Source organism: Condylura cristata, unplaced genomic scaffold, assembly GCF_000260355.1.
Source record: "Condylura cristata isolate star-nosed mole 26May11 unplaced genomic scaffold, ConCri1.0 scaffold00018, whole genome shotgun sequence".
Classification (NCBI taxonomy): Eukaryota; Metazoa; Chordata; class Mammalia; order Eulipotyphla; family Talpidae; genus Condylura; species Condylura cristata.
In genome coordinates, this window is record NW_004567119.1 from 34,154,691 (window position 1) to 34,171,132 (window position 16,442).

At 54.6% G+C, this 16,442-nt stretch overlaps 1 protein-coding gene across 1 annotated transcript in view; it reads left to right on the forward strand.

Annotated features, from left to right (window-relative positions):
- Nucleotides 1–8,038: 8,038 nt before the first annotated feature.
- The window catches only part of CACNA1S (calcium channel, voltage-dependent, L type, alpha 1S subunit), a 56,679-nt gene continuing 48,275 nt past the window's right edge, over nucleotides 8,039–16,442 (forward strand). Inside the window, exons 1-2 of the mRNA XM_004685249.2 lie at nucleotides 8,039–8,190; nucleotides 9,871–9,976. Of these exons, the coding sequence (XP_004685306.1) occupies nucleotides 8,039–8,190; nucleotides 9,871–9,976 (258 nt within the window). The remainder of the gene's footprint in view (nucleotides 8,191–9,870; nucleotides 9,977–16,442) is intronic.

Genomic DNA, 16,442 nt, shown 5'->3' on the forward strand with positions numbered 1-16,442 from the left:
TATTGTATATTTACTGTATTAAAGTCCCTTTTCATTAAAGTTTTGTATGTTTTGTCTTGTTGCGGCGGATGGCAGAACCCACTTCTAGAGCAGGCAGGTTTTGGGGCTTCAGGGATGCCTCTCTCTCCCTGTCATATAACAGATTTTGTCATATAACAGATTTTGCCCTATAACAGGTTTTGTTCTATAGCAGATTTGGAGTGTCCTATAACAGATCTGCCTATTCTGTTACCCACTCTGTCTCTGGTGAAGCCTCTCACCTCCCCTGAGCCTCTGGCCTGTACCCCAGTTCTGTATGCACAAATAAATAAATCTTTTTTAAAAAAAGCTGACTCGGCCCTCCCTGGTGGAGCAGCGGGTTAAAGCACAGCACTGAGAATCTAAAGCCGCTTCCGCATGAGTTCGATTCCCGCCTGCCTCGGAGGCGACCACATGGCGTGGCAGACCTCTCCTGACCCGCCCGCTGCTCCCCTCAGCAGTGTACTTCGTAGATCTGCCTGTTCTGCTCCCCATTCTGTCTCTGCTGAAGCCTCTCACCACCCCTGAGCCTCTGGCCTGTACCCCAGCTCTGTATGCACAAATAAATAAATCTTTAAAAAAAAAAAAAAAAAAGCTGACTCACCTCCGGGCCACACTGATGAAGAGCGGTCACTTAGTTTTGGGGCTTGTTTCAGAGATGACGGGAGTCTCAGATTCCTGGCCAGGGTGGAGACTGAAGCACAGCTGAATCCAAGCTAGGTCAAACTCCGCCTTTCCCTGGAGGCCAGGGAGGAGAGCTCTCTGCGTTTGAATGAAACTCCCCACAGGTGGGGCCCACTCCCCCAGTCTCCTCCCACAGTCCCAGAGACTCTACGCCCAGCATAGTCCCGGACCGCCAGCCCGCTGGGGAGCATGGAACCGCGGCCGACCAGCAGGCAGCAGGGGCACCAGCCCACCCAGCATAGTGCCTGGGCCTCCCAGCCGCTGGGGAGCGATTACTCCTCCGGTGAACAGCCTGCAGCTGGGCCCCCAGCCCACCCATCATAGTCCTCGGCTGGGGAGCGTTTAGCCAGCCAGCAGCAGGGCACCAGCCCGCCCAGCATAGTCCCCTGACCTCCCCGCCCCTGGGGAGAGCTTACTTAGAGGTTGGCTAGCCGGGAGTGCGAGCCCCAAGCCTCACAGCATAGCCCTGTAGCGCCCAGCAGGCAGGGGAAAGCTTACTCCATGGTCGACGAGCCAGTAGCAAGGCCCAAACCCAGCCAGCACAGTCCCAGAACTTCCGGCCGGCTGGGGAGCGCTTAATCCCAGGACCACCAGCCGGCAGCGTGACCCCAGTCTGCCCAACACAGTCCCCGACCACCCTGCCGGTTGGGGAGCGTTTAGTCCGCGGTTTACCTGGAGGCAGCGCGGCCCCCAGCCCGCCCAGCATAGTCCCTGTACCGCACAGCCGACTTCTGAGCTCTGAGTCCACATTCGACCACCCAGCAGCAGGGACCACAGCCCGCCCATCATAGTCCCCGAACTACCCAGCAGGCTGCGGTGCGCATACTGCCTGGTCGACTGGCAGCCAGGCCCTCAGCCAGTCCAACGTGGTCCCTGGACCGCCCAGCCCCTGGAGAGCGCTTATTCCGCGTTCTACCAGTCCGCAGCGCGACCCCCAGACAGCCCAGCCGGTTGGGGAGCGTTTAATCCTTGGTCGACCAGCTGACAGCCTGGCCCCGAGTCCACCCAGCATCGTCCACGGACCGCCAGCAGACTGGGGAAAGCTTAGTCCACGGTCGACCAGCAGGCAGCGCGGCCCCCAGCCCAGCCAACATAGTCCCCGGACTTTTCAGCCAGTTGGAGAACGCTTACTCCCTGGTGGACCAGCGGGCAGCTGGGCACCCAGACCTCCCAGCATAGTCCAAGGACTGCCAGACGGATGGGGAGCGCTTACTACGCGGTGAACCAGCTGGTATTGGGGCCTACAGACCGAAGAGAATGGTCCCCGGAACCCCAGCCGGCTAGGGAGCCCTTAGTTCACGGTCGACCAGGAGGCAGTGACCCCAGCCCACCCAGCATAGTCCCGGAACTGACCAACCCGTGGGGAGCGCTTAGTCCGCGGTGGACCAGCCGGCAGCTAGACCCCAGCCTGCCCAGTATATTCCCGGGACTGCCCAGCCGGCTGGGGAGCGCTTACTCCTTGGGCAACCAGCAGACAGCATGTCGCCCGGCCTCCCAGCATAGTGCCCTGGCTGCCCAGCTGGCTGGGGAGCTCTTAGTCCGCTCGACCAGCCTGCAGTGCGGCCCCCAACCCGCCCAGCATAGCCCAAGGACTGCCAGACTATTCGGGAGCACTTACTCCGCGGTGGACATTGGGGCATTGGGGCCCCCAGACTGCAGAGAATAGTTCCGGACCGAACAGACTGCTGGATAGTGCGGAACAGCGGTGGACCGTGCGGCAGTGCGGCCCCAAGCCTGCCCAGCATAGTCTCCGGACTGCCCAGCCGGCTCCGGAGCATTTACTTCGTGGTCCACCAGCAGGCAGACAAGATCCCAGCCCTCCCAGCATAGTCCCCGGACTGCCCAGCCAGCTGGGGAGCCCTTAGTCCGTGGTCGACCAGCAGGCAGCGTGACCCCCAGTCTGGCCTGCATTGTCCCGGATGGCTTAGAGCGCTGGAAAGCGCTTAGTCCCTGGTGGACCAGCTGGCACCGCGGACCCCTGCACGTCCAGCATAGTCCAGTTACCGCCAGCAGGCTGGGGAGCGCTTAGTCTTTGATCGACCAGCCGGCAGGGAGACCTCCAGGCTTCCCAGCATAGTCCCTGGATTGCCAGGCTGGCTGGGGAGCGCTTGATCCGAGATCGACCAGCAGGCAGCGCTGCCCACTGCCCGCCCAGCATAGTCCAGTTACCGCCAGCAGGCTGAGGAGCGCTTATTCCGCGGTCGACCAGCAGGCAGCACAGATCCATAGGCAGAGCTGGGAGTGTAGCAGGCTGATCCACGGAGGCCACCCCTGAGAGGAGAAGCGGGAGAAACAGGCGAGGTCCGCTGCGCCCTCGTGGGTCACCTCCTGGGCAGGTGATCAGAACCAAGCAGTACAGGCGGCGGCAGCAGCATTGGCAACGGCTTAGGTATTGGTGGAGGTGGCGGCGAGCTTGCAGTCGCGACACCTGGGGGCGCCCAAACTTTACATGTCATAAACTTCCAATTTCCGGACACTGAAACAAAAGTGTGCTCTCTTTCTTCCCCACAACCAAATCTCAGAATCCTGCCTTACACCAGTCACCCTACAAGCCCTGAAGCCAAGTGGTAAATATGCCCAGAACAAACCGTGCTGGCTGTCTGAGTGGTCTTTGCTCAAATCAGGTTTACTTCTGATGGTCTACTCTGTTATCTGTAAAAAAAATTGAGCAAACACACTTTTCTTTTGTTTATACCATAATATTTGGCATGATTGATGGAGGAAGCAATAGAAAGGCATCACAAGATTCAAGTTAACTCTAAGAATCCATAAAAGCTACCAGCAATTACCAGTTTCTGCCCAAGGCTACTTTTTTCCTTAGCACCCAGGCAATCACTTGCTCATTGAAATGTGCCTGGCAGCACATCTTCCTGCCCACTTGTGGCCATGCAAGCATCCTTTTACCTACCTATTCCTTCTCTAATAAACCTGATCTTTACATTAAAATAAAACCACACACACACACACACACACACACCAACAACAACAACAACAACAACAAAAACCAAAGTCAAACCAAAGTCAAAGCAGCCTGCCAACTGAAAAACCAGCATTGCATTTCAAAAGGCTAAAGAGTCCTGTAAAGTGTCTTTCTCTCTCTCTCTCTCTCATACACACACACACACAGAGTCTAAATTTCTAGCAAACTTAAATTTAGTTAACAAAGGAAGCAAAAATGTTCAGAGGAGCTAAAAGAACAAAAACTTCTAAGTTTCAGAGAAGCCAGCCAACTAGCTTCAGGTCACATGGCCCAAGTACTACCTCCATCTTTTGAGTTAAACTGCTCCACAAAACAATTTGTGCAAAAACCAAGCTTCTTAGCAAGTGACTACAAACAAATGAATTGCTCACATACACACAAAGAGTTTTTACAAGGTCAAAGCCAGCGGTTTTTTTGTTTTTGTTTTTGTTTTTCTTTTTCTTTCTTTTTTTTTTTGAGTATCAAAAATTATTTTTTGTTTTTTTTTTAAATAATATAATAGTTTATTTTTACATCATTTTGTACATTTTTTTTCATCTCATTTGTAATCCCTGTGGGTTTTCCATCACCGAGTCACCTGTGTGCCATCACCATAGTCCTGTGCACTTCCCTCCCCCCCACCACCAGCTACCACCACCCCCCGTTTTTGATCCCATTCCGCACTCCACCACCACAAAATGTCTCTGGTATATGGCTGTTCATTCTTCTTATTATTTTCTCGCCTGGTCCATTATACTCCTGCTATGAGTGAAACCATCTGGTACTTCTCTACCACTTTCTGCAAAGCCAGCATTTTTTTTTTTAAGATTTATTTATTTATTCATACGGAACCTACACCACAGTCCTAGTGTAGTCAGGGTAGAATTTATTTATTTATTTTGAAAGATTTATTTCTTGATGCATACAGAACTGGGGTACAGGCCAGAGATGCAGAGGGTGAGAAGATTCACCAGAGACAGAGTGGGGAGCAGAACAGGCAGATCCACGAAGTACACTGCTGAGGGGAGCAGAAGGCGGGTCAGGAGAGGTCCGCCATGCCATGTGGTCACCTCCGGGGCAGGCGGGGATCGAACTCATAAGGAAGTGGCCCAAGCCTCTTTGTGCTGTGCTTTAACCCACTGCGCCACCAGGGAGGGCCAAAGCCAGCATTTTTTTAACAGCCCATCTATATTTGAAAAAACGCTAGAGAAACAGAAGCCACATGTGTGCTTATGGTAGCCCGGGCCAGGGGGAAGCCAACATTCCCCATGACGCTGAAGAACCGCAGATGGCTGTTACAGGGCAGGGAGAGGGGCACAAAAGAACCCCCAAACATAGTGGCTCAAAATAATTTCCACCAATGCTGCGTCAAGACAAAACATAGAAGAGCTTTCATGGAAAGGAGAGGGCAATACAATGGGTGAATGATACAGAAAAGACTTGTTAAATCAAACCCCTGAAATCACCCACCCAAAAAGGATGGTCCAGGCAAGGCCCCATCATCCCACCACAAGTCTAAAGCCTGTCCAGACCTGTCCAGACAAGTCCAGGAGGAAAAGAGCCAAGTCAAAATCAAGATCAAAGCTGCTATTGTAAACTTCCCCACCAGTCTTTCACCGGCTTCTGTTTCAGCGAGGCCAGGACCCAGAAACGAGGGCTGCTTCTCCCTATCCCTGTAACAGGGTGGTCCCCAGGAAAAGGGGGAGCTCCAGGTTCCAGCAGAGACAAGGAGAGAAAAGGAGGGAATCTGAGGAAAAGGAAGGAAGCAAGATGTAGGGCCAGATGGAGAGCAGGATGAGGAAGCCCCATGAAGAAGAGGGTCAGACAAGTCTGGGACAGAAAAAGCACAATCCGTATCAAGAAAAACGGTGCCATAGTCGACCTCGCCACGGGTCTCTCACCCACATCTCTTTCACCCCGTCCAGGGCCGAGAAATCAACACGGTTCTTCACATGTCTGCCTTTGCTCCATGTGGCTTCCTCAGGTCTCCTTCTGGCTCTCCAAGCTGCTTCCTTCCTCCTCACTCAGTCTCCGGTTCAGCTTCTCCTCCCTCCCCACTCAGCACCACCCTCCTCTGTGTGGGACGAGGAACCTTTGGAACCTCCCCTTTTCCTGGGGACCAGCCTGTGACATCAGTACTTTGTATTCTAGAACCTACACCACAGTCCTAGTATAGTCAGGGTAGAATTTATTTATTTTGAAAGATTTATTTCTTGATGCATACAGAACTGGGGTACAGGCCAGAGGTGCAGGGGCGATGAGATGATTGACTGAAGACAGAGTGGAGAGCAGAACAGGAAGTTCGACAGAGAACCCTGCTGAGGGGAGCATGGGGTGGGTCAGGGGTGGTCTGCCACACTATGTGGGTCCGCTCCGGGGCAGGATGGAACTCACGCCCAAGTGGCTGCGGCTGCTTACTGCTGTACCTGAACCCACTGCGCCACCAGGGAGGGCCCAGAATGTTGGTTTTGGCACACTGCCGAGGGGTGCAGAGGGCCAGACAGCCGCCCCATGAGAGTCACCTGCGGGGCTGCGGGTCCAACTTGCGCTGGAGCGGCTGTGGCTGGCTTTGGAGTGCAGCGCCTGAAGCCTCTGCACCCGCCACCACGGAGGGCCCGGGGTACAAGTATTCTCAAGACGGGACTCATAATGCCAGGAAAAGTGTGCTAAGATGCTGAAGGTTTGGTTTGAAATTGCCTGGAGTGGATGCATGTCCACGCCTAGCTTCCATCTCTTGGACTAAGTGCCTCTGGGAGAACATCCATGGGCACTTGCTAATTTTCCAGAAAGGGAATGAAAGACAATATGTGAAATGGCGAGTTTTATGTGGCATGGTAGGAATATTTTATCTTCTTGTTGGATTTCCTAAGATTAAATTGGATACTCGGGTAGCCAGGATGCAGAGGTGTCAGGGACGAGGGTGGCGGGCCGGGAAGCTACCACGGCGCTCTGCCCTGCCTCCGGGCTGCAGGAAGGCAACCAGGACTGTCCTCCCCTCATCTGGCTCCCACTCCTCTGCCTCCTCCACTGGAAACTCCAGTTCCAACTTGTGCCCAACTGCTAGTGTGGCCAGGCATCTCCTCCTTGGCTGCAGGCCCTGCCAGGGTCCCGCAGTCCCCAGGGGCAAGCCCGGCTCTAGTGGGTTGTGCAATGCCTCTGCCGGCCACAGGATGGCCACTCTCTCTTTGAGAGCCTGCTCCCTGGGAAAGGCCCTCAGAGGGGGAGGATGACCCTGCTCTCAGCCCAGACAGACCCCACAGACTTGAGAAGAGGTGAAAGGTGTCCAGTAGGATGCCCTCTGGCTTCCTTGGTAGTGGGCATCACCCGCACACCCTTCCCTAAGCCCCAGTGTGGCCTTTTCCTCCATTTGGCTCTGGGCTGGCCAGGATGTGGTTTTTCTCTTCAGAGACTAGCCTTCAGGGGGCTGAGACCACATGACTGTTCTGGCAGTGTGTCTGCAAAAGATTTGTTGAGCTTTGTGATTCCTCCATCAATGTCCTCACCTGCCCGTGGCCCAGTTATTCTTCTATTTCTACCTCAGCACTTGCTGCTGTTACCAGGTGCTCTGTCAGATCAGACATCACACATCCAAGTAACACCACAGGCAACTTGGCCAGGGCCAGAGACTGTGTGAGGAGGGGTCCCAGAGAGACCACTCAGCTCAGCAAGGTTGGGGGCCGCAGGGGTGGGGAGAACCCACAAATCATCCACTCACGACCCCTTGTGACAGTGCTGTGCCTAGGTGTGCACATTCAGGCTCTTCTGGAATTTTTCATCCCAGTGTGGCGCTGTCAGCTGTTCTCTGGCGTATGCATGGGGTAGGTGAGGTGGGGGGTGCGGGTTTGGCCCTACAATTAATTGCAGGTACTGAGTTGGGTGGGGGTTCCCTGTGAAGTTCTGATGAGTTCAACACTCTGCATCTCTTCAAGACAGTGTCTGGGTTTAGGGAGGCAAAAGCTAATTTTGGCACAAAGACTCAGCTTGAAGCTTGAGGACCATGTAATAAACAACCTGATTCCCCAACTCTGCGGCCCCAGTCCTGAAACCTTCCCCGTCTCCCCTGCCCCATCCCAGGCCTGTGTGAGTTCCTTCTGCCCCCACCCCCCACCCCATCTCATGGGGACATATTGGGACGTCACTGGCTGGACTGGGGAGGAATGACAGCTGTCTGGCCTGAGAGCTCTGGCTGGGCAGCGGGGAGCCCAGGCAGGCTAATTTTACTCGCTGGGAGCAGGGAGAGTAATCCTCCTGCCCCCGCCCACTGGCTGGCTCAGCAGGGCTCAGAAGGCCCAGTCCCCAAGACCAGGCACTGGGGACGCAGGGAGGAGAGGGCAGTGGGGTGGGGGAGCGGGAGAGAGCGAGGCTGCCAGGGAAGCCATGGAGCCATCCTCACCCCAGGATGAGGGCCTGAGGAAGAAACAGCCCAAGAAGCCCGTTCCTGAGATCCTGCCCAGGCCACCCCGGGCCTTGTTCTGCCTCACCTTGCAGAACCCGGTGAGGAAGGCCTGCATCAGCATCGTGGAATGGAAGTATCCTTTAGGACCCTCGCTGCATGGGGCGGCATGCGTGATGTGGGAGAGGGAGGCAGGGGTGTCACAGCCACAAATTCTGGGCACCAGGAGAGTGGGTGAGGGAGGTGAGCTGCCACAGAATGGCATAAAGAAGCCCTTTCCCCTGTAGGGGGACGAGGAGGAACTAGAGGAGGAACTAGCGGGGTTTCTGGTGAGGCTGCTCCCAGCCAATAATGTGGACCCAAATCCACAGTATCATAGGGCCCCTCAAGATTTCGAAACAGCTTCATTTTGGAATAGGATGGGGGTGGGGATGGTCTCTGTGAGGAAATCCACTCCCCTTGATTGTTGGGGTGAAAGTGAAGAGGAAGGTAGAGCTAAGGAAGGCTTCCACTTGGGAAAATCCCAGCTGGGGATGGAGCTGGGGGAGAAATAGCCAGAAAGGGGTGAATTGTTGCAAGGCCCAGGCCAAGCAGGACTGGCTATTTTAGCTCAGACTCACCACCCAGGGGACAGAGACTTGATCCCTTTCTATGTTTGCTCAGCTCTGGGAGGAAGAATGATGAAAATATGTGGGTTATTTGGGGGAGGGAGGAAGGAGCTATAGAGAGGAGGGGAGGCCTATGTCAAGTGGGTAGGGAATATTTGGAATATTTCTGAAGGGTTCTGGAAGTCTAGGAACAGCTCCCACCAGCTGTTCTGGAAGAAAAGAGAATGAGAGATAATGGGAAGATGAAAAGCAAAACCGAAAAACCATGGGCCAGGCTGAGATGGTTTGAGTAGGTGGTCAGTCTGGTCCCCACAGCTGCACTCGGCCACTTCCGGCCTCCTGTTGACCTTCCACCTGCCCGTCTGGGCAGCAAGCTGACCTGGAAGGTTGGTGGGTTCTCCCTTCTCCACTCTGGCTCCTTGGGGCTTTTTCCTCCAGCCCCTGTCCCCATGGCCCCTTCCTCTCCCACACACTAGAGGTTATAGGAGGCTTCAACCAAACCCATCTTAATATGCCTGTCACCCCATCTACCCCACCCCACCCCATCCTACCCCCATAACCTCTCAAACAAGTCACATCCTCCCCCCTTTCTTCTCCTCAACTCTGTCCACATGGTTCCCATGTCCTCTGGTTGGTCTGTGCTTCTCACCAGCAAACTGGGAAAAGAATGGGCCTACGTGTTCTCTGGAAAGTGGGCCCACCGGGGGAAGTGTTTGAGGTGTGTACCCCAGTGTGTGTGCAGGGCTCTGGGGGCGCTGGTCCATCTCCTATCCATTGCTTCCTTGGGCTCAGAGATTCTGGTTCCATCTCTCCGCTCCCTTTCTGATCCTGTGCTATGGGCTCTGAGCCTGAATCCTCCCCCACATCTCTCTGAGCCCCCCCTTGCCATCTCTCTGAGTCAGTCCCCCCATAGACTATCTGGTGAGGATCTCAGAAAGTCATGGCTCCATGGGAGGGGTGGGCTGTGGGACTTAGAATAGCCCTCAGCCTGGAGCCAGAGCACCACAGGCCCTCCTACTGTGGTGATGGGGAGCCAGGGCCCCAGTTGGGAGTGGCCCTTTCTCTATCTGCAGGAGAACAAGGACTGCACTGCCTGAGCCTGTCAGCTTGGCATGATGCTCATCGTCCTGACTGACCCTCGGCGCTCTCTTCCCCTCACCCCTGCAAATCCCAGGTGGCCTCAGGGCTCTCCTTAACCCTGGCTCCAGACCCTTCGAGACCATCATCTTGCTCACCATCTTTGCCAACTGCGTGGCCCTAGCTGTGTACCTGCCCATGCCAGAGGACGACAACAACACCTTGAACCTCGGCCTGGTAAGATAAGCTCCAGCCCTCTCTTGTCGGCCTGCAGCCCCAGGCTGGGGCCACCCACCCACTTTGGTGGACTCCTGGTGGTGGATGAGGGTGGTGCATCCACCCCCTGGAGATACAGTCCCCACCTTCCGAACCACCTGCTGGCCTAGCTGAGTGGCTCAATGGGCATTGCAGAGTAAAGCTGCTCTTTCTGGATTCCTGCCATTATTGGACAAATGGGGAGACTGAGGTACCTAGTAAGGTCAGCCAGCCAGTGATGAAAACTGAATGCCAATTTCCCTTCCCTAGATATAATGCAGAAGGAACATGCTTCTACTGAGCTTGCTGGCCAGAGACAATTCACCTCAGCCCCCAACCAGTTACAGGGACACAGAAGTGTAGAATGCCAGAACTGAAGGAACTTTCTAGAATCAGGCTGTCCCATCTCCTCTTCTGCTGTATAGGTGAGAGAGCTGAGACCTGAGGAGCTCAAAGGACTGATTTACCCAAGAGCTAGATGATAAGCCAGCTGACGGCTATACATGTTTACTGGATGCTAAAGCTTTCACATCATTATCGTATTCAGCTTCGATGGGAGAAAAGTACTTTCATCAAACCCATTATAAGCGCAGGAGACTGAGGCTCAGAAGATTTGGGTGCCCTGCCCAAGGTCTCCCTACCTCCTGTTTTTGTCATAGTGTCGAAAACACAGTTCTCTCTGATCTGACCTTGTAACGGTTGTGAGGCCGGTGGGGAAGCCCCTTCAGGAACTGTGGTTTCTGGCATTTACTGCCCAGACCCCCGAGGGGACCGAACAATGGCGCCACCATTTCAACAGGAATTTCTCTTCACTGTTACAGCAGGCGGGGAGGCAGGAGGCTGATTAGTGGGTATCCGGGCCTGACAGAAAGATATTTATCTCTGCCTTTCCTTTCTGCTGGTTTCCATGGGGATCTATCTTGAGTTGGTAAGAAGCTGGGATTCCAAGTATGTGCTTGGCTCTATTCTGAAAACAACTCTACACTCCCACGTGTGGAAGGAGAGTGGGACTGAGTACGGGCAGAGCCGGGTTAGCGAGGAAAGCGTTTCCAGAGCTCGGGGTCTTCCCAGAGACAAGTCTGGTGTTCTGTGTTCCTGAAGCTGGGAGGACTCTCAGGATTTCATATGTCTAGACCTTGGTTCCATTTCAAGCACTTAAGGAATTGATTGAGAAAGGAGCTCTGTCCTCCCCAGGCATGAAATTGGGGATGAGTCTTTCATCTTGAAACAAAATGGCTGCCATCAAAATTGCTTTCTTTTCTCTTGTGGGCTTGTGTGAAAGATCTTGGATAAGGTTTAGAGCTCATAGAAACAGGAGGATGAGTTCTCTGGAAGAGGACAAGCTGAGCAGAAACCCTTCCAAAGCAGCAAATGGGGCCTTGAAAGACAGGATGGAATGGGATAGTAGTGCCAGTGAGGGGTCCCCTACGGTGAAGGGTGGGGGGCACATGGGCAGCTGCTAGCAGTGGTCTCCTCACTCCCCTGCTCCATTACATGTCATCACCACAAAGCCCAGGCAGAAGGCAGGGGGAGGCGTCAGAGCAGGTGAAAGTGAGATTAGAGCTTACCTCTCGCCCACATCACTGGCTGTCTGGAGGCACCTGACCTGAAGTTATGGACTTTCTGGGTGTCCAAATTAGCCCTGAGTTTTTATGAATGGAAGCCCAGAGACCAATTCTTCATTACCTTTCACATTCATTTAACAAATGTGCACTTGGTGCCTATTATAGCGTTGGCAATACGGGGGATAAACTTGTGACCCAGATAGGTGTAATTCCTATCTTCACAACGTTTAATTAAATCAATGGAATAAGTAATTACAACGACACCAGTGAAAGCAGTACTTAAACAGAAATGGAAATGTGAGCGGTTGGAGGCACTCTGATACTTACTGGAGGGACGCTGGGGTCAGGGAGGCCTCGGGAGGGTGGGGTGTAGAACTGAGAGCTGAGGGGTGGGGGCAGGGCCAGCTTCTGGGGGAGGGGTGCACTGTGCAGCTGAGGTGGGGGCTAACACTCTGTGGTTGGTGTCATTTCATCTGTGACTCCATGTTTTGGGGTGAAGTCCAATGGGGTTTACACAGTAAAAGCTCTGACACATACCTCCCCCCACCTCTTCCTCAAAGACCTGGCTCTCCACTCATCTCTGGCCCCCTGGCCACCCAGGAGAGACCTGGGAGGGTCACAGGCTCTTTGGCATCTCAGGGAGTGCACAGAGGTGTCTGCTCCCACTCTGGGCTGATGCAGTGGGTGACTGCAGGGTTGGGCATCTGGTCCAGCCCCTGCATGGGTCCTGGTGCTTCTTTGGGGGTGTTACCTGTCCCTGGGGTCCCAGCAGAGGCCTGTGTGAAGGGCATTTGATATCTCTGGCCAGGGCACCTGACATCTGCCTGCCAGGTGGGGTGTGGGGGGACGTTCAGGGGGCTGTGCATACACGCCATCACAGGCGGAAGGGAAGTCACCATGAGGGCCGTCACTGGCCCTGCACATACACTGGCACCATCAGACACCTGGACAGGTGGTGGACAAAGGGACTGAGGGAGGAAGGCAAAGCTTTATGTTTTAGTCCCCTGATTGGCACGTACTTCCTACTGTTTGAAGGAGGAGCCCCACATTTTCATTGGCCCTGAGCCCTGATGATGAAATAGGGAGTCCTGGATGATGGGCATGGAAAAAAGCCGGGCAGCTGAGGGAACTGCTTGGGCCAAGGGCTGGAGGCAAAGGCAGGAGGGGGTATAGAGGTTTAGAAGCCCCACGAGTGTGGGTAGGAGCGGCCATCTGGGTGGGTAGCACGGAAAGGACTAATGAGGACCCTGGAGTCACCTGGCAGAAAATGGGGGAGACGGGCCCCAGGCCCTGGCCATGGTAGCTGGATCTGGGGTGAAGGGAACAGACATTTAGGAGAAAACTGCAGGGGACTTGATGACTGCTAGATGCAGAGATGGAGATGTGGTGGGGGAAGAAAGCCAGGGTGACACGGGTTTTGGACTGGGTGACTGAGCAGCAGGCTGTATCACTTACCAGGACAGGCAGCGCTGGGGGAGCAGGCTGGGGACAGCGAGGCACCCAGCGAGTCCCCCTTCACACAAGTCAAGGCACAGGAGCCGTGTCCACCCAGCGACTAGATTTGCAAGGCTGCTCGTGGTGTGGGAGAAGCTTCCCACTTTGGGGGATGCCAGATTGACTGGGGTGGGGTACTTGGGGGGCAAGAAAGGCTTCCTATGATTGCCTAGTGCACAAACAGAGTTGGGGGCAGCAGCACCCCCCGATAGTGGGTGGCAAACCCTGACACCCATTTTGGGCTCCCCGCAAGGCCTGGGTGTCCCTGCCAGGGCCTTTTCCCTGCTCCTCATCTCCTCCACTCCCAGATTTCCTAAGGCAAAGTCAGGAGCTGGGATACTCCTCTGACTTAGCAGGAAAAACGGGGGTCCTTCTTAAGAGAGAGGAGGAAACTGAGACCCCAAGGGCAAGGAGTTCCTTAGGAGCCCAGTGACCACAGGGTGGCAAGAAAAGCCTCCAGCACCAATGTTCTGGCAGCTCTGTGGCCTTGCAGTGGGCAGACAGGGGGCTTGAAGTCAGCTAGGTGGGAGAGGCGGGTCTGTGGTGCAGAGGAATCCCCAGGCCACAGTGAACCCAGGCACAGAATGGGTTAGGCCCTGTGCAGGCCCAGCGGCTGGGTGGATAGGCTGGACCCTCTGCTGGGATGCTGGGATGGCTTCCTGGGCCCCAGCAGAGAGAGGGCAATGCCCATCTCTGCTTCCCTGAGCAGCGGCACAGGTCTCGGCCCCTCACTATCCTCCTACTACCTCCTGCTGGTAGCTGCCTGCCCAGGCCTGAAGGGACACTCAGCACACCCCGCCTAGCCCTAGGCAGGCTTCTGCTTGCCTACGAGAAAAGCTGATCTTAGGCTGGAAAGCGTGGTGCCCAGTGAGAGCACACCTCAGAATTTTCCCAAGGGAGTAGAGGCTGGGGACAAGGTCAAAGGTCCAGCTTCCCAGAGAAGCAGGAAGATGGAATCGACAGACCCCAACGGGTCCACAGGGAGGGCACCAAGATGCCAAGGCAGCTGAGAGCCAAAACCAGAACCCCAGCCCAGAGCAAGACCCATAAAGTCAGCTCTGCCTCTCTAAGACCCACTTTCCCCTGAGCTCTGAAGGAACCCCACTCCCTGACTGAATTAAAGGAGGCCTCGTGGACATCACCATTCCTGAAGGAGCCCACTCAGAACAGCAAAATTGTTACAGGGCAGGGAGAGGAGGGACCCCCGAGCCTCCAACCTACCTGCTCTAAATAGTTTCTACCACCGCAGCATCAAGACAAAACATGTTAGATTTTTTTTTTTTTTTTAAGATTTATTTATTTATTCATACAGAACTGGGGTACAGGCCAGAGGCTCAGGGGCGGTGAGAGGCTTCACCAGAGACAGAGTGGGGAGCAGAACAGGCAGATCGACGAAGTACACTGCTGAGGGGAGCAGCGGGCGGGTCAGGAGAGGTCTGCCACGCCATGTGGTCTCCTCCGGGGCAGGCGGCAGGCGGGAATCGAACTCGTGCGGAAGTGGCCTCAGATTCTCAGTGCTGTGCTTCAACCCGCTGCGCCACCAGGGAGGGCCAAAACATGTTAGATTTTTAATAGAAAGGTTCTTAAGCCGTGAGCCACAAGGCCGAGAGCCCCCCCACAAAGCCCACATGTCTGGTTTTATACCCAAACCTGGCTGCTTAACTCCACCCTCAGGTGGAGTTTGCTGCTCTTTGGTGTTGCTGGGATTTGGAGTTCTGGTGTCTGGGGTGGAGGTGGAGTCCATGAAACCTGTATCTGTAGAGTTCATTCAGGCACATCCTTGCCCCCTAACAAAATGACTATTATTATTGGGCACAGGCTTGAAATGGGTTGCTTTGACTACTTCATTTCATCCTCAGAGTGATCCTGTGTGAAAATATGATTTTCAAAAAGTGAAAACATGACTTATAACATAGAAAAAACATGCTAACAAATAATGTAAACGATAAGCAAAAAAGGGTCATGTTGGTTCAGAGGCACAGAAAGTGGATGGAGAAAAACCAAGCTGGGTGGTACACTGTGGGCATGGAAGGCAATGACCTTGGGGATATGTTTTCTCTCAAGGAAGAATCATGGCACCTCTCCAGGCAGAACACTGAGTGTGAAGCAGAGGCCGGCCCCTGGGTCCGTGGCTGGGAGAAGGGGGCATGGACAGTTGGCAAAGCCCGGAGATTGGCGGGAGTCAGTGCCCGCTCTCTCAGGGGGGCCAGGGCTGCCCCTGAGCTTTCTGCAGTACCTGCCCGGCCCGTCCTGCCCACCAATGCTCTGGCCTGAAGTGTGAATAGGGCCGAGATTGGGAAGTCCTGCCTTAGACAACAGGCCCAGCCGGCTATAAAATGCTCCCATGTAAAACTTCAAGGACATGGCACTCTCCTTTTGCCTTATTTCCAAGTTCTGGATGACTTTTGGTGACACTGGTCAAGCAGGCTTTGCTCCTGGGGGGAGGGGCAGCGAGAGGGTCTGAGACAGGATTGTGCCTTTCAGCCCCTCCCACGTCAGCAGACTGGGCCAGGCCCCGGGTACATTCCTGGGGTTCAGGTTGCTGTGCAGTCCTCCGCCCCAGCCTAAGCTGCTGGCATTCCAGACAGTTGTCTTTTTATAGGGTCCGGAATGTGCCTGCGACACTGCACCCTCCAGCCCCACTCTACCTCCCCGTCTGTGGAGGTCCAAGTTTCAGAGGCAGGCTGGATCTGGCCAGGCCCCGCAGCAATTCTGGACCCTCAGGGTCCCCTGGACCTGGGGCTGGTGAAGCGAAATGAAAGCCTGGGGTTCAGCTCCAGTCAGAGCTTGCCTTCTCTCACCCAGGGACCAAGCTCCTCTTCTGGGATTTAGCGCTCCCCCCCGCCCCCACCCTCCCAGTCTGCATCTTTCATGCCAGGGCAAGGGGCTGTGGACTCTGAGACAGTGAAGAATGAAAGCTATGAAGAAGCCCTGGGCTCGTTGTCCAAGTTGTAAATCTTGGAGGGTTGATAAGAAGCACAGGCTTTCAAGTCACACACCCCTGCCTTCAAGCTGGACTCTGCTGGCAGCTCCAGTCTGCTGCCAAAATCTTGTGCCCTGCTCTGGCGGGGGGGGGGGGGGGTGCGGGGGGCAGAAGGGAATAAGCCCACCTATGGCAGGGTGGTTCACGGAACTTAGAATCAGACCGTCTGAATTCACTTCCCGCCTCTGCCCTAGGCTGTGTGAACCCAGAAAAAATGACTTAACTCCTCTGTGCTTCAGCTTCCTCATTCATAAAATGAGGGCAAAAGTACCTTCTTTATTGGGTTCCAGTGAGGATTAACTGTAAGTATGTGGCTAGAAAAGGGCCTGACCCCTGCGTGGGTGCTTAGAAGACCTTCACTGTTGTTATTAATTTTACCCTGGACAAGGTTGGTCTTCCACCCTCT